Source organism: Rhinatrema bivittatum, chromosome 6, assembly GCF_901001135.1.
Source record: "Rhinatrema bivittatum chromosome 6, aRhiBiv1.1, whole genome shotgun sequence".
Classification (NCBI taxonomy): Eukaryota; Metazoa; Chordata; class Amphibia; order Gymnophiona; family Rhinatrematidae; genus Rhinatrema; species Rhinatrema bivittatum.
The window spans coordinates 87,727,796-87,753,507 of NC_042620.1; the positions used below are offsets into that span (position 1 = coordinate 87,727,796).

Here is a 25,712-nt window from a genome sequence, read left to right on the forward strand (position 1 = left end):
GTCGGTCATGAGCCTCCTTGAGGGCCGCCCCCCCTCCACTGGAATGGTAGTGCGCTTGAACACAGCGCTAACCAAGGAGTCCACCTTAGGGCACGCCAGCATATACTTGATTGCCGGGTCCAGTGGGTACATGCCGGACAGGGCCCGACCCCCTTTGAATGAGGCCTCCGGCACATTCCACTCCAAATCGATCAGCTGTTGTGCCGCTTGCAGGAAGGGGAAATGGCGGGCTGTGGGATGAAGACCCTCCAGCAGGGGGTTCTGCGTAGATGCCTCCATGGTGCTGGGGCCTGGAATAGCCAACTCTGTCAGGCACTGAGAGACCAGGTCAGAGAGATCCTCCTTGGGAAAGAACCGCCTCATAGTTCGATATGGCTCTATCCCCGAGGGAAGTTCCCCCTCCTCGGGGGGTTCGGACTCGTCCTCCGAGACATCAGGGTCCACAGGAGCCGGACTGCCCGGAGGCGGGTGCCCGCGGTAAGGGCGAGAGGGTCCAGGGGCAGGGTCAGCCGGGCCTGGACGGGAAGCCGACTGCATCTGTACGAAGGCGTGGATCCCCTTAAATAAGTCCACCCAGGAAATGGAAGCGGTCTCCAGCCGTCGGGGTACCAGGTCCCCCGGGATTCCTGGCTGTTCGAGACGGCCCGCTAGATCCGGGGTGGCCCCTGGGGAACTGTCGGTAAACCTCGGTTGAGGCTGGTCCTGGCCCGAGGCTCCCACAGCCTCCTCACATTGGGCACAAAGGGAGTCTGGCTCCTCGCTCTGCGTGGCTCTAAGCTGGCACGCTGAGCCCAGGCCAAGAGCTTTCACGCCGGAATCAGGAGGTGCCACCTCTGGAGACGCCGAGGCGTTTAGGTGTTCCATCGCGTCTTGCGAATGCAGGGCACCGGCGCTTATGTGTCAGCGATATGCGCTCAATAATAATATGAGCCCACTAATATGCGCTCAATAATATGCGCCCAAGAATATGCGTTCAGCAATATGCGCTCAATAATAAACAAGTATAGAAAATAATAATAAACCAAGTATAGAAAACACCTAGCCTACTACAAACAAATAATTCTCAATGCAAAAAAACAGTTCTACGATACCAAAATAGAGAAATATACTAACAACCCTAGGACCTTATTTTCAATCGTAAGAGATCTCACTAATGACAAATCTAACTCCCCACAAAACCTACCAGTAAATAAATGCAATGAAATAGTGAACTTTTTCAATGACAAGATCAAAAACCTAAAAACAAAAATTCCAGATACAATAAAACAGGAAATCAAAATGAAAAAAAGAGACGTTGAACAGTGGAAAACATTTGATATGGTATCGGAAATGGAAATTGAGTCTATGCTAAGAAAACTAAACCCTGCCCCCCACCCATGCGACTCAATACCAACCACTGAAATAAAAAAAATAGCCAATACAGTATCCCCTACATTAACAAAGATAGTGAATCTCTCGTTAGAGGAAGGAATCATCCCAGATAATCTAAAAGGGGCAATCGTTAAACCAATTTTAAAGAAAAAGAACAGCGACCCGCTTAATCTGAGCAATTACAGACCTGTATCAAACCTTCCCCTAATTGCCAAATTAATCGAAAAAACTATACAAAAGCAACTAGCGGAGCACTTAGAGAATAATAACATCTTGTATCCATCACAACATGGCTTTAGAAAACACTATAGTACAGAAACACTACTGATAGCACTAGCAGACAACATCATGAGAGGTTTTGACAATGGCAAACACTACATTTTAGTGATGCTGGACCTATCAGCAGCATTTGACACTGTAAATCATGACATACTTTTAAATAGACTAGAGGAAATAGGATTGAGTAACATAACCATCAAATGGTTCAGATCATATCTAAGTAACAGATATTTCCAAGTTCAAATCAAAGATGTAATGTCAGAAAAAATTAACTTATAAACAGGAGTACCACAAGGGTGAGCTCTATCTGCTACACTCTTTAACATTTACCTGTTACCTTTATGCCACCTACTAGCCGGACTGGGCATAACACACTATATATACGCTGACGATATACAGCTAATACTTCCCATAGATGAAACCATTGAAAAAACATTGAATATCACTAACATGTACCTCGACATCATAAAGCAATTATTAAACCAAATGGAGCTAGTAATCAACATAGAGAAAACAGAATTCCTACATCTAGAACGCAAAAAGACAGAGATCATTCAAAACACTATCACACTCAAAAACAACCAAAAGATTGAACTAACGGAGAAAGTAAGGAACCTAGGAATTATAATTGACTCCGAACTAAGCTTAAAACAACATATATCCTTAAAAGTTAGAGAAGGATACGCTAAACTCATGGTACTCAGAAGACTCAAACCACTGCTAACACCAAAGAACTTTCGTTCAGTCCTACAATCATTGATTTTTGCAAGCACCGACTACTGTAATGCGCTATTACTAGGCTTACCATACACCTCACTCAGACCACTACAAATCTTACAAAACACTGCTGCAAGAATTTTGACCGGTAAAAGTAAAAGAGACCACATCACTGAAACCCTAGCAGAGTTACACTGGTTACCTGTGGAGCAGAGAATACAATACAAAACACTTTGCATTTTACACAAATTAATACATAATGAAAAAGCGGAATGGCTTAACACAGCCCTCCGTGTACACGTACCAAACAGAAACCTAAGGTCAGCGAATAAAGCACTCCTTACTATCCCATCAATTAAGACAGCAAGACTAACTCAAGTAAGAGAGAGAGCACTATCCTTGGCAGGACCCACACTGTGGAACACCATGCCACTAGAGTTAAGGTTGCAAAAAGACAACAAAATCTTCAGAAAAGGATTAAAAACTTGGCTATTCAAGCTAGCCTACCAAATAGAGAAGGAGAAACAGTGAGGCAGGCAAAGTATGAGATATGAACAAATAGTGTGTAGCTGTATTTCGATTTGTTTTTTACTCTACCTTCTCGTTCTTCATAAGATGAGAGGTTGACACTTATAAAAATAGATTTGTTTTTAAACTGATAGTTCTTGGACAGTATTGTATCACACCCCAATTATATCATTGAGAAAACTATGTACCGAATCATCATGGCACACGTGTAAATTAATGTATCTCAGCATCCTTATTTTATGTGCCTTATTGTAAACCATTGTGACGGATCCTTCCTAACGACGGTATAGAAAAGATTTAAATAAATAAAGAAATAAATAAATATGTGCTCAATAATATGCGTTCAGCAATATGTGCTCAATAATATACAATATGCGCTCAATAATATACGTTCAGCAATATGCGCTCAATAAACAATATGCGCTCAATAATATGCGTTCAGCAATATGTGCTCAATAATATACAATATGCGCTCAATAATATGCTCAATAATATACGCTTAGCAATCTATATGCTGCGTTGTGCGCCTATCAACAGGCGCCTATCCGAGTGCGCCTATCCATGGGCACTCAATACCTGAACAAGGCAGACAAAATGGCGACCTCCACGGCGTGCCGCATGCAGGCAACGCCGCCGATCCTCGTACCTCGGAGACCAAAAGTAAAAGATGTACGCCTTACCTGATTCTCGGCGCTTCCCGGCTGTAACCCAGGCGGTCTCCGGCTGCGGGGGGAGAGGGGAAATACCTTCACCGCTGCGCTTGAGGAAGTGCACCCGCTGCCTCTAAGCCGCCGAACTTGTCTCGCTCGGGGCTAAGTCCTCGCCGGGACCGAGGCGCCTCTCAGCCAGGCCCGAGCCCTTCTCGCTCGGGGGCTAGATCCCTGCCGCGGTTCAGCCACCGGACCGAGGCATAGATCTCCGAGGGGTCGCGGAAACCACCTCGGGAAACTCAACTGGGGGAGGGACCCGAGGGTATCACCGCAGGAGTGCGGGGCTCGTCTTCTGAGAAATTTGGAAAGTAGAAAGTAGTATTGGAAAACACGCTCAGCGAACATGCAGGCGCACCAAACTGCTTTGGAGACGGAAATTACTGAATTGCTTCACTTCCTGTGGGGTTATATGTACCCGTGCTGACGTCAGATCCGTCTCCAACTGCTAGCACGAGCACACTATACCCACTTGTTCTGAGTCCGCTACACGCTAGGAAAAGCCTATTTTTTGTGCACTGAAAAGTACACATGAAATCAGTACATGATACTTTTATGTGCATAACTTTTCTGAAACTGTCATTTACCTACATAAACCTATATGCATAAAAGGCTTTGAAAATTACTTCCCATTTGCATATTTTTCTGTTTTTTTTTTCTCCTTTTAAAACTGTTCTGAGGAAAATACATAATTCCTTCCTTCTGCAGTGTTCCACTGTCCATCCCATTCATAAAATGTAAAGGTAGAAGCATGATAATGAATTGACAATTTGAAATCCTTGAATGTCAGTTGATGATATACCTTCCAAACCCCGTTCAAAAAGTGTTTGGCATCAATAGCTTCCAAGCTGAACCTCAAAGCTAGCAATAATCATGTGGAACACAACCAAACTCCTGTTGAAAATTAACAGCTTACACTAACCATAAGCACAATTAAATAAGTGCTTATGGTTAAATATTTTGGTTAAATATGGCTTCATTAGAGAAAACTAAATTGCTTACCTGTAATGGATATTCTCTGTAGATAATAGGATAATCAGTCACAGACATGGGTGTCGTCATCCAATGGTACTGATGCAAAGCATATCTTCCACAGCTGTAGAAAGGCCTAGAAGGTTTTATTTGGCCTGCTTGGGCCCCCCTCCTATATATATGCTAGCTTAATGAAGTCAACTCCAAAAAGTGAAGCAGAAGGGAATGTGTGGCCAATTATCTTGCTGTCTATAGAGAACACCTATTACAGGTCAGCAATTTAGTTTTCTCCATTGACAAGCAGGATGAATCTGTCACACAAGTGGAACAAAAAGTGGGGCCACATTTTTATTTCCTTACAAATGCCTACTTACTTCTGCTTTTTTACGTGCTTCCATAGCTTTCATTAGCATTACATGTTGCCGTCTCCTCTCTCTTTCCTATTAAAGTAGATAAAAATAAAGCAGAACTAAACCAATGTTAACAATTTGTTTCTGTCAATTGAAAAGCCCAGTAAAGCAGATATAGCACTGATAAGTCACAATAAACACTAAATTTAGGACAAGAATGGCCAAGTCTGTGCATGTTTTAGTTGAGGTTTAGAAAGCAAATATAAGAACAATCAAAAGCAAAAAAGGTAAAGCATGAACATGAAGACAGTGTAAAAACAGAAGCATACAAGATTTACTCATGGTCAGTTACAGTATGATGCTCCTTCATAAGCTGGCAGAACACAAAGCATAATGGTTGGCTGGAACAGGTCAGTTACCTTACATCTGCTATTAGAAACCTACTGATTACTAAGTGAGAAGCCATTCAAACAAAAGGCTGCACGTTAATAATTTAAAATCTTGAAAGTTAAATTTTTAAAACATTTTGTGGTCATGTTTTTTCAGAGAATCTGTTTTCTGGAAGCAAACAAATTTCTCTTGTAAGTACAATAGGGTACCAATGAATTAGAATACTGATTGTTTCTATTATGAAACCAGTTGAATTAAAACTAATCATGGTTCATACACAAACATGAATGAAACAAGATATTCCTATTTACTGATGACTGTCCCTTGATGCACTGCATAAAGCCACAAAAGCTGCATCATAAGCTATGTTGTTAATTGCAACTAGATTCTGAAGTACAATATAATAGCTAGTAAAAATTTATTTTAATTTACAAAATAATTTTCATGTTTTGCATAAAAATATCCAATATTGGATATTAAAGACATTATTATTTATACAGTGATCAAAATCATCTACAGGGATACAGCTTTACTCTCTAAAGGAAACAGGCATCTATGATACTGGAAAGGGCAAATATTACGTTTTACTGGATAATTATTCGAGTTGTGCTTTGACAATAGTAATGTAGATTTCTAGTCAACAGCAGTTGATATGTTTGAGACAGGCTATACTTTCTTTAAGACAGACAGCAGATGTATGCAATGCACTGTGCTGTAAAGCCATGCAGCAGTATGTAATATGACAGCAGCAAGTGCTACACTTTATGCATTGCTATGACAACCATATCACAACCAAATCACGATGCGGTGTTAGATGTACAAAAATAAACATACCCATACCATATCTAGTCTATGCCTCTCCAACTCCTGGTAGAAAGAGTTGGCACAATATTATGGAACAGAAATCACACAATCAAAACAAAACATTTTATATGTACTTAATCCCCACTCCCTCCAAAAAGATCCCAATATCAAAGCAAGATTAAAATAAATTATGAGAGAAAACTTATACAGGAATCAAATCAGACAGAGAAAATGAAATAATTTTAATTTGTTTATATAGGCTAAAGTACAGTTAAAAATTAATATTTATAAATGTTAAATAAATTCTACAATTATATACAGACCTGATGTTTTAAAAGGACTGCTTGCTGCCTTCTCATTTCCTTTTCCTTCAAAGAGAAAAACATTCTTCAAATAATAGTTTTAGCACAAGTTAACTGTGCTAAAATAAAAACATCCATGTAATAGAATTATACTGCCTACAATATTTCATTATAAATGCAATATAGTCAAAAGAATTAACAATGGCACTTTGCACATCTTGCAGAAAATTAGTATTTGTCAAGCTGCTTAAAATCAGTAGCAGATGTTTCATGGGTATCAATATAATTCTAATATTTTTCTTATAGGAAATATATCAGGAAAAAATCACACAGTTTTACAATCTGCTGCTCATCTACACTAACCTTTATTCGTTTTTCGGCCTCCAATAATTTGGCATTTGCTGCTTCTTCCTTCTTTTTCTTTTTAGCCTGTGCATGCAAAACAGGTCTCAAGGTCATGCAAAAGCACAACTACAACCTGAAAACAATCTCCAACTTAAATTAAAACTACATGCCTTACAAGGTGACATGGCAATACATGTATACAGTAAAACAATTTTCTTTTACAGCATGCTATGCTTTATGTTGAATAATTATTTGATTAAAATGAAAAGAAAGACAAAATTGACACTCACATAATCAAGATTTGCCATGTAAGACATTTGCAACCAAGAAACACAGGATGGACACAATCAGCATTAATGATAAAAAGTTTTATAATTTCTAAAATGTAGTAGTAAAGAGACTCAGGGATGCTAAAACATTTTCCTAAGATAATTTTTGTAACTATGTAAAAATTAATAAAACGATACTTCCAATTTTCTTAATCATCTAATAAATATAATTTTAAATAGTCAATATGAAATAAAGCTAGTTTTTAATTATTTTCTTGCATTTACTATCTGTTCTAAATTATATAGGTTCAAACTCGTTTATAGAAAAGCAATGTCTGACCTAAACATTTGTTTTAACTTTTAAAAACATTAATTTATCTTCTCCTTCAAGTTTTCTTTCCTTATTCACTTTTCATCTAACTTTTATTATGAAGTCACTATGCCCTAGATTCATCAAAATGCTATAAATATAGCAGAAATAGGCCCATGATAAAAAAGGGGGTGAGATTAGGATAAATTCCCTGCTACTGCACCACACATAGGTACTTTCCACAATGCGCTATACATTTATCGCACACTGAGTAATCCACCACAGGTGCGATACTGACTGAAAAGGATTTATCACAAATAGCGGTTAGGGGGAGAGAGAGGGCGGTAGGATATGTGTTGGGGGGCAGTTTTTCATACACAGTCAGAGGTACGAACAGCAAAGGTGTCGTCAGTGAAGATTTTCTGTCATTTGAAGTGATGAAAGGTAAAAGAGAAGTTGATTTGTATAATCTTCTCTTTAACTTGCTTGATTGCACCTAAGTAAAGAGTGCATCAAGCTAGGTAGAGACTACATTGTACAAAAGATGTAGTTATTTCTGGCATTAAAATCCATGTTGCTGTGAATTACTCTATCGCATTTGATGTTAGGAGCTGCTCATTACCATTAACTCTGCCCAAACTCCTCGCACTTGCATACCAAATATCAAATTTGCATACTAACGCACGTTGTGCTATTTACTGCCCTAACGCAAAATTTTAAATGACCCTGTATGTTTGCTGTCCAGTATTTTCCACATTTTATGCCCAAGTCCTACATATACAGCTATAAGGGTTACTACGGCAGATTTCAATGGCAGAGAAAACAGGAAGTAGTTCCCTTCAAAACTACTTGCTGTGATGTTCTTTGGCCAGATAGATGTCACCATAAAAGCATTACTCTCTTTACATCTTCTGCCAAGCATATAAATGCAACTTTAGCAGAATACTCAAATTGTTGAGGAAGCATACGCTTAAATTGGTAATTATATCCAAACTGGCAGCAGAGAGCTTAAATTACTATTTTGTTATATACTGCAAGTAATTGTAATTTATTTCTTAATTTATAGACATTTGCTATTCCGCCTTTTTTCCACAAGTGGCCTCAAGGCGGATTACAAAACAAGTTTTAATCATTACAGTACATTGGTCAAAGGCCATTTACCATCACAGCATCAAATTTACAATGGAATAGTATTGAGAGCTCAAGGTGTATAATCTACAATCCTTACTTGATGGTTCACGGAGATAGGTTGGAAAGACTTGAGTAGATGAATATGTTTTTCAAAGAGTAAAAAACACTGTGCCAGTGTCTACTTAAGGAGACTATTAAGGCAGGTAAAATGGTAGTTTGAAAATTGATGACATTTTATTTATAGCTTTAGTGAAAGAATAAAAATATGCAAGATTGGTCAACTGTGCTGAAACAGTTTCTGTTGATCTTCTGCTCAGTTTTACTTCATTTTGATGCTGTACCAGAATGGTAAACAATCAACACCAAGACTAAGATATCCCAATTCTCATTTTAAATGAAAGCTAAAAGTTGGGATAACAAGGTCTATGTTCTAGAGACTTCACAACCTCAAAAGTGTTACTAAGATTACTGTTATTATCCCATATTACTTTCTTCGCCATAATAGGCAAATTGATTCTATTACTTTACAGCATCTCTAAAAAAATCAAGTGAAAACCACTTTGTTTTAAGAATTCCAAACATTTAAGTACAAATGACTTGAAACACAGAAACCAATACACTACATTCTCAGTCTACTCTTAATATGTGAAAAAAGCATTGACTAAGCATGCAAAAGACATTCCACAGATTTTGAAGCAGACTAATTAAACTAGTTGTAAAATTACATGCAGATAGTCTATTGTAAAAATTAAAGAGCACATGAACAATTAAATTTATCTTTAGAATTATTGTCTTCTCTGGTCTACCTCTAGAATTTGCTGAGCCCGAAGTTCTTTCTCTATTCTTATTTGCTGAATTCGCTTAATTTTCTCCTAAAATGAAAAACAACAAATGCCTAATTATTACCTGTTTTAAAAATTTACACTCATCATTTTAGACAAACAGATCAAATTTCAATGTTGTAAACACAACCATAATTGATAAAAAAAGAAAATTGTGAATTGCCTGTTCACTGTAATGTAAAGAAATAAAAGCAAAATTCATTGGGCTTAATTTCCTTATATTTAGGACATAAATATTTCCAACACAAAGTTGAGTTAAGCGAACAAAAATGATCACAGCCTATACTGAAAAATGAAATTCAGGGGTCCTACATATGTCAGAAAAAAATGAATACTCCTCCCCCCATATGCTAATTTTTCTATTTTAATAGCCTCTGCTCCAAATCGCATAATACATGATGCATAAACCCTTTATGGGTATGTAGAGTTGTTCTCCTGATGTTAGCAACATCTAGTAATAGATACTACACTTGATCTTAGCCAAAAGGCCGAGAAGCGATAGTTAATAATAGATAAAGAAATCACACTAAGTACATTCAAATCATGCCAGCTCAAAGGAGCAAGAAGCCTAAAACATTCTTTGGTCTGCACCTTGCTTCATTCATTTTCTATGCTCAAAAATTATGCAATGTAATATAATACGAAATAGGAAAAAAGGGAAAATTATCAGAAAAATAGAAATGTATCATTCCTGGTGAAAAAAAAAACAGTCAAAAGTAAAATGAAGTTAAAATATAGGGCTACAATGAAGTTATGGAAGGCTCACATAAGTATAATAAAAACTGCTTAATAAAATACCTTATCCCATTATCACACGTATTCTTGTTCATTTTGCCTTAGCAGCAATGCATATGAGGAATAACACCTTCACAAATAGTACCTGCTTTTTATATCCCTGGTTCATTCTCCACTCTACACCTCCTAGCATAGCATTCATTTACATATATTCACTGCACAATATATAGCAAGCTATCCATAAATTAAGAGTTAGTGTTAAAGGTATGGGAAAATGTGGCCATCTAGATAGGATGCAAAAAGCATTACAGAGCTCACATATAATTGAGATAGTGGTCTTTACCATTCTCTCATACAAACAATACAGAGATAACACATTTTACAAATTACATGTGGTGAAGCCATTATGGAATTATTTAGAGCCTAGGGACTTTAGACTTATGGTACAGGCTTTAGTTTTGATATATTGTGATGTACTATATAAATATATATATATGGGGTTGCCAAAATACTTTCTAAAGGTATTGCAACTAGTGATTAATGCGACAGTTAGGTTGATAAACTACAGTAGGGTAGTAAGTGTGAAGTCCTTTATAAATGAGCTACATTGGTTTCCAGTTTCACAAAGGGCTCAGTTTAAGCTGCTAACTACAATTCATAAGGCACTTTCGGGCTGATTCAGTAAAATGCACGGGAGAGCCGGCTCTCCAAGGCGAGCGCCCAAGCCACTCTCCTGGGCATGGATTTTCTATGCAAATGAGGGCCCAAGGTAAAAAAGGAGGCGCTAGGGACACTAGTGCATTCCTAGCGCCCCCTTATTGGCAGAAGCAGCAGCTGTCAGCGGGTTTGACAGCGACGCTTAATTTCACCGGCGTCAGTTGTCGAACACGCTGACAGCCATGGGTTCGGAAAATGTATGCTGGAAAAATTGAGCATCCGTCTTCCAACCCGCGGGCATTTTTTTTTTTTTAAAGATTTTTTTATTTTTGGGGCCTCCGACTTAATATCATAGCGATATTAAGTCGGAGGGTGTACAGAAAAGCAGTTTTTTCTGCTTTTCTGTACACTTGCCTGGTGCCAGCCGAAATTAATTCCTGCCTTTGGGCAGGAGTTAATTTCTGAGAGTAAAATGTGCGGGTTGACTGCACATTTTACTTTCTGAGCGCACTATACTGAATTGGCCTGTTTATGAGGAAAGGTTTTGTGTATCAGTGCAAATTTTAAACTACATGCTGACCCATAGTTTGCACTCTCAAACCCAGAAGCTGTTATGTGTTCCTTCTAATAAGGATTATAGGTTGCACCATACACAACTGAATGCATTTTCTATAGCTAGAAACTTACTTGTTTATGCAGGCATATCAGGAGTGATAAACTTGAGGTTGAGTGGAACTGATGCAGTGGAGTCAATTTTTATGGAATATATTGTTGATGCAATGTTTTGTTTTTTTATGTTTTAATATGTATGTATCTAACTTGTATCTGCATTGAACAAATAAGGATTTGCGGACTACAAGATTTTCAAATAAATAAATAGATTGGGTGATTGTAAAGAACCATGGCATCCACCTACAGAGTAGCAACCAGAAGACGGATCAGAAAAAGATTCTTTATTTATTATAGTATGCAGGCCCAACTCTGGCCGAGTTTCACTCTATACTTAGAGCTGCTTCAGGGGCTATTGTGGTGCTTATTCATTGATTTTCATAAAATTTGTGTGCACATAGTCCTTTCTCTTTAACACAGGTTGTCACCGACAATGGTACCATGGATGTGTGTGGGTCTTTATATCTCAGCCCTTTGTTGAATGCTAGGCATGTGAATTACAATAATATCTGCACCATGCAGTCGAATAACATTACACGGATTTTTTCTCATATACAGAGTCAGCGTTGCTCTTGCCGCACCAACCGGAAATACAATCATTGACTCCACCTTTAACCCTTTCTAGCTTTATGATACAATCAATGAATAAGCACCACAGTAGCCCCTGAGGCAGCTCTAAGTATAGAGAAAAACTTGGCCAGAGTTGGGCCTACGTAGTGTGATAAATAAAGAATCTTTTTTACTGATCCGTCTTCTTCTGGTTGCTACACTGCAAAATTGGATCAGCTTCCGTTGTGTTTCCTGGGACCATCCACCTACAGAGGACATACCAATGCCACTTGTGTCTCATGGAACCCTTGAACAAGAGCTACTAGGAAGGCTCTATTTCATAAACAGCTATTCCAGATACAATATGGTGCTAAAAAATCTCCTGACTAAAGCTAATTATCAGCAAAAATGGAGGCATCCCACCAGCTTAGTTCCACATGCACAGAAAACAATTTATCTTCAATAGGCCAAGGGGAAAGAGAAAGCAAAATTGCTTACCTTGTAATAGGTGTTATCCCAGGACAGCAGGATGTAGTCCTCACATATGGGTGACATCAGTAATGGAGCCCTATGTACGGAAAACTTCTTTAAAAGGTTTCTATGAAACTTTTGACTGGCACCAGAGTGCCTACTGAGCATGCCCAGCATGCCATGATATCCCCTGCCACAGGGGTCTCCCTTCAGTCTTGTTTTGTAGCAATTAGCGTTAGCCAAAAATAAAATAATAAAACGTATCGGACCCAACTCCACGGAGTGGCGGGTGGGTTTCGTGAGGACTACATCCTGCTGTCCTGGGATAACACCTATTACAAGGTAAGCAATTTTGCTTTATCCCAGGACAAGCAGGATGCTAGTCCTCACATATGGGTGATTAGCAAGCTAGAGGCTGAGTCATTTTAAGGTGAAGCAACAGTGAAGTATCGTTGTTGAAATGAATCAGCCGAAAATCACAGCAGGTTGGATGTAGAAGGAGTTGGGATTACACTGGAAACAAGTTCTTTAAGACGGATTGTCCATAGGCTGAATCTTGTCTTCCTTCTTTGTCTAAACAGTAGTGAGCTGCAAAAGTGTGTAGAGAACTCCATGTTGCTGCTTTACAAATGTTCAGAAGAGGTACAGAGCGAAGGTGTGCTACTAAGGTTGACATCGCTCTGACTGAGTGTGCTTTTACTCGCCCTTGAAGAGTAAGGCCTGCTTTATCATAACAAAATTGTATGCAATCTGCTAGCCAATTTGACAAAGTATGTTTACCCACTGGTTTACCAGGTTTGTTTGGATCATAGGATACAAATAGATGATTGGATTTCCTTTGGACTGTTGTGCGGTTTAAATAGAAAGACAGTGCGCGCTTAGAGTCCAAGGTATGTAAGGCTCTTTCACCTTGGTGAGAGTGAGGCCTTGGAAAGAATGTTGGTAAAACTATAGATTGATTGAGGTGGAATTCCATGACTACTTTTGGAAGAAATTTTGGATGAGTATGGAGGACCACCCTGTCATGTAGAAACTTTGTAAAAGGTTCGTATGTGACCAAAGCTTGTAGTTCACTGACCCTTCTAGCTGATATAATGGCTATGAGGAATACAGTTTTCCAAGTAAGATATTTAAGGTCACAGGTATCTATGGGTTCAAATGGAGAACGCATAAGCCTGGTTAATACTACGTTCAGGTCCCATTGTATGCTTGGGGAATGAACTGGAGGTTTCATGTGAGTTAGGCCTCTCATGAATTTACTGATGAGAGGTTGGGTAGAGATAGGTGTGTCTTCCAGCTTGTTATGATAAGCTGAGATTGCACTCAAATGTACCCTTACAGATGAAGTCTTAAGACCAGAATCTGAGAGATGGTATAGGTAATCTAGTAGTGAGGTAGTGGGGCAAGTGAAAGGATCTAGTGCTTTCTGAGTGCACCACAAAGTAAACCGTTTCCATTTGTAGGAATAATTCTTTCTAGTGGAAGGTTTACGTGAAACTATCAGCACTTGAGATATAGTGGTTGGAAGGTTGAGTGGTTGTAAGATCAAGCTCTCAACATCCATGCTGTTAGGGACAGAGATTGAAGGTTGGGATGGCGCAGCTGACCCTGTTCCTGAGTTATGAGATTGGGAGCTACTCCCAGGTGAATTGGATCCCTGACTGAGAGATCTAGAAGTGTGGGAAACCATACTTGTCGAGGCCAGTATGGGGCTATGAGTATCATGGACCCCTTGTCCTGTTGCAGTTTCACTAGAGTTTTGGTTATGAGAGGTATCGGTGGATACGCATATAACAGGCCTGAATTCCAATGGTGAGCAAAGGCGTCCCTCGGTAGGCTGTTCTGCTGCCAGAGGAGAGAGCAGTAATTGTTCACTTTGTAGTTCAGATGGGATGCAAAGAGATCTATTGCTGGTTGACCCCAGCGTTGAAAGATCTTGGTTGCTAGCGCTGGGTCTAGAGACCACTCGTGTGGTTGGAAGTGACAGCTGAGGCGATCCGCTACTGTGTTGTGGATGCCCGCTAGGTAGGTGGCCCGTAGAAGAATTGAGTGTGCTAGGGCCCAGCCCCAAATTTGAGCTGCTTCCTGACAAAGGAGGTAGGAACCTGTTCCCCCTTGTTTGTTGATGTACTTCATGGCTACTGTGTTGTCCGTTTGGATCAGAACAGTCTTGTGTGAAAGACAGTCCTTGAATGCATGTAGTGCATAACGTATAGCTCGAAGCTCCAGGAAGTTTATTTGAAAGGAGGCTTCTTGCTTTGTCCACGTGCCCTGTGTCTTTAGATGACCAATGTGAGCTCCCCAACCCAAGGTGGATGCATCTGTAGTTAAAGTCACTTGTGGAACTGGTTGCTGGAAAGGTAGGCCTTTGAGCAAGTTGATCGTTGATGTCCACCAGAGAAGGGAAGATTTCAGGTCTTGTGTTATCTGAATGGGAGTGGACAATGGTTGAATGGCTTGAATCCACTGATTCTTTGAGAGTCCATTGCATTAGTCGCATGGTCAGTCTGGCCATGGGAGTGACGTGAACTGTTGAGGCCATGTGTCCGAGTAGGGTGAGGCACTGATGAGCTGTAACTCGAGACTGATTGCGAATAGAGTGCACTAAGAGAACGAGAGTTTGAGCACGGTCTCTTGGAAGAAAAGCTTTTGCTGTGATGGTGTTGAGATCTGCACCTATGAACTGCAACTGGTGAGATGGTATGAGAAATCCCAAGGAGTGAAGCAACTTTATTGTGAGCTGGAGAGAAGTGAGAGCTCCGCTGTGCGTTTGACTCCTGATGAGCCAGTCGTCTAAGTAAGGAAATACGTGCACTCTTTGTTTGTGAAGATGTGCCACCGCTATTGCAAGACACTTTGTGAACACTCGAGGTGCTGAAGCTAGGCCGAATGGTAGCACTCGGTATTGGAAGTGTTGACCTTCCACCAGAAATCGCAGGTATTGTCGATGAGGAGGAAAAATGGGAATGTGAGCGTAAGCATCTTGAAGATCCAGAGAGCAGAGCCAATCTCCTTTTTGAAGAAGAGGTAGCATGGTGCCTAACGATACCATCCTGAATTTTTCTTTCTTTAGAAATTTGTTGAGATTTCTGAGGTCCAGGATAGGACGTAGGCCTCCAGTTTTCTTTGGAATGAGGAAATATCGGGAGTAGAATCCTCTGCCCCACTGAGGCCTGGGAACTGATTCTATAGCCCTGGCACTCAGAAGGGTGGACAATTCTGCTTGTAGGATTGTGGAGTGATGAGTCACTGTCCAAGATGAAAGAGGAGGATTTTCGTTTGGTCAGTGAGGAAATCCAAGCGGTACCCGTGAGCTATAATTGAGAGTACCCATTGATCTGTTGTGATGGAGGTCCAAGTTTGATGGTAATAAACTATCCTTCCATTTCTTTCTCTCCCTGTTCAGTGCTGCTTGATGAACTTGATCAATGGTTTTTTTGAAGTTTCAGCCCTGCTCCCAAAGTCTTCCATTTCTCCAGGCATGATAGATGCAGCTCAAAAACCTCATGGTCAGACACCTTTGAGTTTAGCTTTCACCATGCTTGAAACCTAGTGATAAAGCTGGATGTTCCAATTCATTTGTCATCAAGAGCAAACAGTCTGCAGCAAAAACAGAACGAACTTTCTTTTGATCGAGAGTAAACCATGCATGTTCTCAAAACTTTCTTGCCTTTTGGTAGAATCTTATAAAACCATGCAGTGGTCACCTGCCGACTCTTCCCTATGGATTTCTCTCCTTGTCTTTGAACTACAATGAAAGATCCATCCCTATTTTGGAAGGGTTCACTTCTCCTTTTAATAAGATCAGCTCTCAAGTCATTTGGAACTGGGATTGGCCAAGCAGCAACATCAGACTAAACTAAAAATCCACCCGTCTCCTCTTCTTCAACATTCTTCCTCCTGCTGGTGTGGACTTCTGCTGGTGTTTCCTCCTTCTTCATCAGTTTCATTGCTTTTAGAAGATGAATTGCCATCTTTCAATCCTTGCACTCTCTCATTTAAATCCTCCTGTGAAACTGCTTCTTGCATTTGCTCTTCAGATTCACTGGGCTCAATATCTTCAGGATTTTCTTCCATTGTACTTGATGTTGAAGGCGTCACATACTTCAAAATAGATCCAGACACTGCCTGAGCCACCTGCTCTCTACCCTGCTTCATTTTTATTTGTTGGAATCCACTGGGTCAATTTTGCATCATATCTGTGTTTTCTGCATGTAAGTATTATTTGTGTGTATTATATTATACAACTGTTTAACACATGCTATTTACAACCACTGCCTGCCATGACAAGTAACATAGTAATGACAACAGAAAAAGATAACATGGTCCATCCAGTCCTACCCAGCAAGCTTATGGTAGTAACTGCCACTTCATGCAAGTTACCCGCATGTTTCTGTTAAAGGTAGTAACTTGCCTCTCCATGCAGGTTACTCTCATGCACCCCTTTCTTCATTTCCAACCTCAGGCTTTTAGGAATCTACATGCTTTTTTAAATTCATTAACTGTTTTTGTTCTCACCACCTCTTCTGGGAGGGTACTCCAGGCATCTGCCACCCTCTCATGATGAAATATTTCCTGATTTTGGTTCTGAGATGTCATCCCTGAAGTTTTATTTCAAGACTCCTAGTTCTACTGTTTCCTTTCCAACGAAAAAGGTTCAAACTTAGTGCATTATTCAAACCTTTCGGGTATCTGAGGGTCTGTATCATATCTCCCCTGCACTTCCAGGGTATACGTATTCAGATCCTTCAGCCTCTCTTCCTAAATCTTCTGATACAGACCCCACACCATTTTGGTTGCCCTTCTCTGGACAGCCTCCATCCTGTCTCTATCCTTTTTGAGATATGGTCTCTAGAAATGAACACAACTCTCCAGGTGAGGCCTCACCAAGGACCTGTACAAGGGCATTATCACCTCTTTTTTTATTACTGGTTATTCCCCTCTTTATGCAGCCCAGCATCCTTCTGGCTTTAGCTATTATCTTGTCACATTGCTTCGCTGCCTTCAGACCACCAGCCACTATCACTCCAAGATCCCTCTCCCAATCCGCCACCACCATAACATATAGATCGTTTGGATTACTGTACCCCAGATGCATGACTCTGACCTTCATGACATTGAATCTCAGCTGCCAAATCTTAAACCACTCTCCAAGCTTTCTTAAATCACTTTTCATTCTCTCTACTCCTTCAGGCATGTGAACTCTGTTGCAGATCTTAGTATCATCCGCAAATAGACAAACTTTACCTTCTATCTCTTCCGCAATATTGCTAACAAAGATATTGAATAGAACTGGTCCCAACACCAACCCCTGTGGTACTCCATTTGACACCAGTCTCTTTTCACTGTAGGTACCATTTGCCATAACACTCTGTCTCCTGTCAGTTAACCAGTTTCTAATCCACTCCACCACCTTGGTGTCTACTCCCAAGCTTTTCATTTTATTCACAAGCCTCTTATGCTAAAATCCAAGTAAATCATATCGAGCACTCTTCCTTGATCTTTCAAAACTTGATCATAATTTGTCAGCAACTCTACCGATTATTTATTATTGTTGGAAGGACCAGGACAAAGAAGAGCTAGCAGCCAGATGCAACACACATTTGTAGTATATAAAGACCTAAATTTTCAACTGAGCGCAGAACTAGAGAGTTTCACAAGTATTGTCAAACATGCACAAATTTTAAAATACAAGAATGACGTTGACTGTAAGAATTAGTTTATTAGGCATATAAACAGAAAATGTACAGACAAAAGTTGAACTAGAAATTGCAACAAACTGGACTCTATATGCAGTGCAGCAATGGAAATGCAGAAAATCACCATTTTTGAAAACAATATAATCAAGAAATATAGAATCAGAATAGTAAAACCATACTATTGTCTCCCATACACACTTGATAAGAGACAAAGGAAGCGTGTGTGTGAGAGAGAGAGAGAGACCCACACACACACTTCTGTCTCTCTCTTTCATACACACACAATATGTTCCCTGACTCACAAACATACATGCTCGGTGAAAGACAGAAGGCGCATGCATGTATGTGACCAGACACACGTGCACTTCCTCTGTCTCTTCACACACGTTTCCTGTCTCTTCACACACACACAAACATGCTTCCTCTGTCTCTTCACACACACAAAGTTAGGCTTCTTCTTTTTCTACCCCCCCCCCACATGCTTCCTCTGTCTCTTCATATACACGCTTCCTCTATCTCTATCACACGACACCATGCTTCCTCTGTCTCTATCACTCATGCACACACACAAGCTTCCTGTCTCTATCATTTACACATGCTTCCTCTACCTCTATCGCTCACACATGCTTCCACTGCCTATCACTCGCACACGCTTCCTCTGTCACTATCACTCGCACAAGCTTCCTCTACCTCTGTCGCTCACATACACTTACTCTGTTGCTATCACTCACACTTGCTTCCTATCTCTCACACACACACACACACTCTGTCTCTATCACTCATACATATATATTTTACAGTGCTTTGTGGGACTAGGATGGCAAAGGAGTGAGGCAGATGTGAACCAGCAGCCAGCAGTACATCATTCATGAATTCTTGCCTTTTGCAAAAGATTAAAACACTGCCAACATCCTTCTAAATCAAATGCAAGTCTGTGGATTCTAAAAAAATATGCAGCTTCTATATAAAGTTTAAATAACAGAGGTATAATAAAGATATAACTTAAGATTGGCATGCAATTTTAAGTGTATAGAGAAGAGGGCCTATTGTATGCTGTTTCTATCAGAGCCATCATCAGGAATCCTTCTCATTCTTTCTCCTCCATTCTGTCCAGTTTTCTGTTTTCAGCTTCTACCTTTCTTCCCTTCATTGTTATCTCTTCTCACATCTTTTGGCTCTTACACCTACCTCTCCACCAAGCCATTTTCCTCCTATCCTTTCATTAGATAAAAGGTCCCATGATGGAGCCGAGGTGCCCCCTAGCACCTGGCCTGGTTAACACCATTTTAAAAATGTCACCGACCTGACCTTGCCCCATCACATGATGGGGCAAGGTCCGGAGATCGGACCAAAACCACAGCTATTTTTTATACCATTGCATAGCCCTTTAAATGTAATGTGGGAACCTTGGGACTCGCGTTACAGTCTCGAGGCTCCTGTGATACATTTATCGAACTCCCCAGAGGTGGTGTTATTTTATCATGACTGACCATGTTCTCGGTAGGCCGTTATAAAATATTAACATAGAATTGCCTATTAATGCAATCGCATACAAAGCAGGTCACTGTAATAGGGTAGGGAACCTGGACAGGGCAATGCAAATTATTGAATATATCATGCAATATATGATGTTTTAACGTGTGCTAGAGCACTACCGCGGCTTGATGCATAACTCAGTAAGTTAGCAGGGAATGTGATGGTTAAGAATATTACAGTGGGCATATATTATCAGCCTGCTGGCAAAAATGAAAAAACAGATTGTGAAATGCTATTGAAATTAAAAAAGCAAATAAATTTGACAACACAATAATATTGGGAGATTTCAACTACCCTAATACTGACTGGGTCAATGTCTCATCAGGACATGCTAGAGAGGTTAAGTCTCTAGATGCCATAAATGATTGTTTCATGGAGCAGCTGGTCCTAGAACTAATGAGTAAGAAGCTACTTTAGACCTGGTCCTCAGCAGAACACACAAGCTGGTATGAGGGGTTATGGTGGGGCCATTAAGCAATAGTAAACATAGTGCAATCAAATTTGACAATCAATGGAAGGAGGATACTGAGTAAAACTACAACACTAGCATATAACTTTAAAAAGGGAGACTATGATAGAATGAGGAAATTAGAAAACATTTAAAATTTAAAATTTGACAATCAATGGAAGGAGGATACTGAGTAAAACTACAACACTAGCATATAACTTTAAAAAGGGAGACTATGATAGAATGAGGAAATTAGAAAACATTTAAAAGGAGAAGTTGCAAGGGTTAAATGTTTGCATGAAACATGGACATTGTTTAAAAATACCATTTTGGAGCCCAGACAAAATATATTCCATGCATTAAAAAAAGGTCAAAGGAAGACCAATCGATTGTCAGCATTAGAAGACGCAAATGATGAAAATAGACAAGAGCATAAGCCCTGGCAAACAATATGTAAAACAGTAGTTAGACAGACCAAGAGAGAATGAAAAAAAGCTTGCCAAGTTAGGAAAAAATGAATAAAAACATTTTTCAATTGCATTCATGGAAACATAGAAACATAACAGTAGACAAAGACCATATGGCTCATCTAATCTGCCCATCCATCCAATTAATTTAGTATTATAATTCCCATCACTTCCTTTGATATACCCTGTATTTATCCCATGCTTTTTTGAATTCAGATACTGTTTTTGTCTCCACCACCTCCATGGGGAGGCTGTTCCATGCATCTACCACTCTCTCTGTAAATAAATATTTTCTAAAATTACTCCTTTCAACTTCATCGCATGATCCCTCATTCTAGAGCCTCTTTTCCACTGTAGAAGGTATAAAGCCTGTGAAGGAATCAGTTGGGCTGCTATATGACCAAAGGGGGGGGGAGGCACGGAAGTAGCAGACAAACTGAACAAATTCTTTGCCTTGGTCTTTATGGAAAAAGACATTGGGAACATACCCATACCAGTAGCGTCTTTAATGGTGGAGATTCTTAGCAACTAAAACAAGTATCTATGACAATAGAGGACGTAACAGATTAGAGTGACAAACTAAAAAGTATCAAATCACCAGGAATGGATGGCATTCACCCCAGAGTAGATATATAAAATGAAATTGCTAACCTATTAGTAATCTGTAACCTATCATTTAAAACAGCCACAATTTCTGAAGACTGGAAGGTAGCCAACATGATGCCAGTTTTTAAAAAGAGCTACAACGCTGATCTGTAAAACTATAGACCAGTGAAACTAATGACAATACCAAGCAAAATGTTAGCAGTCATTCTTAAAAACAAAATCAGTAACTATATAGACAGTCATGGCTTAATATGATTTTTAGCAAGGGGAAGCCTTGTCTTACCAATCTTTTAGAATTTTTTGAAAGTGTAAATAAATATGTAGATACAGGCGAGCTGGTTGATATAATGTATTTGGATTTTCAGAAGGCATCTGACAAAGTCCTCCATTAGAGACTCTTCAGGAAATTACAAAGTCATGGGATAGGAGGCAGTGTTCTATTCTGACTTGGTAACTGGTTAAAAGGCCAAAAACAGAGGGTCGGACTAAATAGTCAATTTTCCAAATGGAGAAAGGTTGCTAGTGAAGTACCACAGGGATTAATCAGTATTTAACATATTCATAAATGGTCTGGAAAACAAAATGGCAAGTGAGGTGATCAAATTTGTAGATGACACAAAATTATTTAAATATATTAACAGAGCAGCAGATTGCAAGGAACTGCAGAAGGACTATATGACTGGGCAATTAAATAGCAGATGAAATTTAATGTGGAAAACTGAAAGTAATGGGAAAACATAATCCCAACTACAGTTACACAATGCTAGGTTCTATATTGGGCGACACTAACCAAGAAAAGATCTTCGACTCTTTGTGGACAATACATTAAAATCCGTTGCCTCAGTATGTGTGGCAGGGATCAGAAAAGCAAACAATGTTAGAAATGATCCAAAAAGGAATGTAAAACTCACTTGCAGACCCCAACAAATTTTTTTTAGATACTTTTGTAGGGGTTTGAGGAGAGATGCTTGGTCCAGCATGGCAATTTGTTAATTATTTGGGGGGGGGGGGGGGGGGGGAGAAGGGGGAAATTGGGACACAGGCCCACACTTTTTTTTTTAAACAAACAGTGCATCTTAAACAGCTATATTCTTTTAAAAATAGCCAGTTAAGTCTAAAGTTATCTGGCCACACAAAGTTATCTGGCTATATGTAGACTTTAGATGAGCATATTCAACAGGATGTTTATGCTGCTGAATATCTGGGAGAAGTATCTGACTAACTTTATTCAGATACTTTATCCGCTGACTGGCTTACTGAATATTGACCTCTCAGTGTTTTAAGTTTCAAGACCTACTAGTGAATGATTATATAAACCCTGCCAAGGCTTCAGTCTTCCTTGCTACAACTTAGGAAACACACTGCATTTACTATATGTCATACATTAAAGTGAAACAACAAGAAAGATTTTCCTCTAGGAGAATTTAATTCCTTGGATAATATTTTATTGTGTTCATTTTGTAATAAAATTGTGGATCACAAATAAAAACCATACTTGTGTGAAGCACCTTAAAAACAAGAAATAGCAAAAAAGAAAGCTGTTGTAAAATAGCACTGAAAGTCAATGAAAAAGTGACAATCAAGTTTGCTCACAGTTCAGACAAAAGCTTGTCATGAAAATCCCTTTGTGTTGACTACCCTAGTGTACAAAATCTAATAGAGGAACTGTCCATCAGTAAATCTGTTGTACCTAGAACAAACAGATAGCAAGACGACAACACAGGAAATTGTCAAACTGCCTGAGTATAGCATACAGTAGGCAATTTTCAAAAGTCATTACTCAGGTAAATAGGATGTCTGGAAATTGCCCACTGTAGGCACAGGAAAAATAGGCAGGCTTAGTGGTAGGATTAGGTCAGGAGAGGCAACAGGCAGCATAATTTTACATTTTAAAACAGTTTTGCAAGAAAAAGGCAAGTGCAAATCTCTGCAAGTACTTTTTCTCTAGGCAGTTTTCAAAGGGAAAGTATATACGTATTTTCCCTTTGAGAACTATTGTAAAATCCACAGGCAAAAGTACCTACATAGTTTTGAAAATTGCCCCCTAAATGGGAAAGAATTGCTGTATTTTTTTTTTTTGAAAAATCGTTTTTTATTGTGAAGACATACAATATCTCAGTTACAGAAAACATAGCGCTAAACAACACTATCAATACGGTAACCAGTTTAACAGAAAGGTTGTGCAAGTCTTCATTTCATTATTTATTTATTCAACATCCCCCACCCCTTTATGTTACTAAGAATCCCAAACAAATCAGACTCATAGACTCCCAAACGCTCCAGCCACATGACTCAATACCCATTCAAACACCATTCGCACCACCCCCAATCATAACCGCTCCCCTCCCCCCAATCCCGCCCAGAAGCCCCAAGGCTAACCAAAAAGCGGGGCATGGATGAAGATAAACAATATAATCAACTTAAATTGTAGAGCCAGAAGAAGCAATAGAGTACCAACATGTACGATAGCCTGCTGTGAGTAAATGACCTTGAAAAACGGGCGAAAGAAGAGAATAATATTGCGCCCAACAGTCAGCGTATTTCTTATCGGTATTCTTAGGCGAAGTAGTAAAGTCCATCCTCTCCAGGAGCATCATGTCCATCATACGTGGATACCAGGCCGTAATGGATGGATTTAGCAAGGGATCAGTCCAGTCAGACAGTATCACTCGACAGGCTAACAAAAACGCAATCCTGCTGAAACGTTCTTGGGCCCCAGTGCATTTTGTAGGCAGTGCCTGTGGTCCAGCCAGGAGGACAGCTGCTGACAGTTTAAGAGGTAGCTGAATACATTTAGCAATATAGTCCATAACCAGATCCCAAAAAACTTGTAGGGAGGAGCAAAATATCAACCGATGGAGCATAGTACCTTCCTCCTGGAGGCATTTAATGCATAGTGGAGAGGAAAGGCGGCCCATTTGAAAACGCCGCACATCGTCACAAATGGTATGGTGGATAATCCTAAAGTGTAAGTCACGCAGACTTCCATCTTTCAGGCGCTTGTGTAGAGAAGTAAAGCAGGAGTTGAGGGAGGTGATCACTATATCCATTACACACCATGGCTCCCAATAGGTGGCCAGAAGATCGAGGTGCGTGGTGGGCAGTAAGCTTTTTATCAGTCCACTCCAGCCTTTTATAGAATTATGAGAATATGCAACTTGAAACAAGGTATTAGCAAAAGCGCTTTCCTTCAAGAACTTCGCCGGCTGCCAATGAAAGGTTTGCAAATAATGTCGCGCTTGAAGATAAGTGAAAAAAACTTAGGTCGTAACTGATAATTTTTAACCATAGTCTCATATCGTAACACTTGAGGGGTATCTTCCTCAAAGTAATGAAAAGCATACATGAGACTCCGACGGGCCCACATCTGAAAAACCCCATTGGCACCCACACCCGGCTGAAAATCACAATTACCCACTAACAGGGTTAACAATGAGAAAGGGCTAGATAGATGATAAAGATTGCGTATCCATCTCCAAGCCCGTCTACAAAGTTGCAACAAGCATTTGGGGACAGCCAGCTGTTGTAACTTGGCCGCAGGCGCTTGCACTAAGTAGAGGGGAGACCAAGGTTGAGTCATGCGAGTTAGCAGCCCCTCCTCACAATAAGTATAATTATCAATAATCCATTCTCCAATAAATCGCATCTGACAGGCAACATTGTATATACGAAAATCTGGCAGTCCCATCCCTCCCTGTGTCTTAGGATACGTTAAAGTTTGATATTTAATCCGAGCACGCTTACCCATCCACAAAAATTTAACCATCCCCCCTTGAAATTTCTTAAGATCACGAGTAGTAAGCCAAATTGGAAGCATATGAAGCTTATATAGCAATTTAGGAACAATCATCATCTTTATTAGCGCACAACGCCAGGAAAAAGTGAGAGGGAGAGACTGCCAAGCCTGCAGCTGTTGCCTAAGGTTAACCAAGACTTCCCGAATATTGAGCTCATATAGTTGATCCAACTCTCTACGGATCCAAACCCCCAAATATTTCAACTTCCCAGGGGCCCATGTAAAAGGAAAGGAACCAGATCAGGATGCAGGGAGGTGGGAATTTAAGGCTAAAGCTTCAGACTTGGAAAAATTAATACGAAGGCCCGCGATTTCTTTAAATTGTGTGAAAATAGAAAGTATGACTGGCACACTCTGCCGAGGCCAGCCTACAAATAATAGAATATCGTCGGCAAACAAAGCTAGCCTAACGGGGTGCCCCCCCAAACTAAGCCCCCAGAATCCGGCAGCACGGCGGAGCTTTTCTGCTAAAGGCTCAATTGCCAATATGAATAGTAAAGGAGAGAGCAGGCATCCTTGATGCACCCCACATTTTAAAGGGAAGGAGGCCGCCTAGCCTCCGTTAATGAGAAGGCGAGCACTGGGGTTGTTGTATAAGACTCGGAGCCATGAAACGAAGTCCCCTGTGATCCCATATTGTGTAAGAACCAAAACATATACTCCCAGGATAGGGAATCAAAAGCTTTTTCAGTATCTAGACTAAGGACTAGGGCCTCTTCCTGTGAATGGTATCTGAGGGCTGCAATAAGACATCTCACATTT

The 25,712-nt window shown here is 40.0% G+C and overlaps 1 protein-coding gene and 1 pseudogene across 16 annotated transcripts in view; both read right to left on the reverse strand.

The window, feature by feature from the left end:
- The window catches only part of BAZ2B (bromodomain adjacent to zinc finger domain 2B), a 1,147,511-nt gene that overhangs the window by 266,031 nt on the left and 855,768 nt on the right, over window positions 1–25,712 (reverse strand). For 13 of the 16 annotated variants that reach the window (XM_029605562.1, XM_029605561.1, XM_029605560.1 and 10 more), the window contains 5 exons: window positions 9,282–9,347; window positions 6,784–6,849; window positions 6,442–6,486; window positions 6,155–6,181; window positions 4,949–5,014 (listed from right to left, as the gene is read on the reverse strand). In XM_029605562.1, the coding sequence (XP_029461422.1) occupies window positions 4,949–5,014; window positions 6,155–6,181; window positions 6,442–6,486; window positions 6,784–6,849; window positions 9,282–9,347 (270 nt within the window). The remainder of the gene's footprint in view (window positions 1–4,948; window positions 5,015–6,154; window positions 6,182–6,441; window positions 6,487–6,783; window positions 6,850–9,281; window positions 9,348–25,712) is intronic. The other 3 variants (XM_029605563.1, XM_029605571.1, XM_029605574.1) reach the window with 1 other exon arrangement.
- On the reverse strand, window positions 9,739–9,817 carry LOC115094748 (annotated as a pseudogene).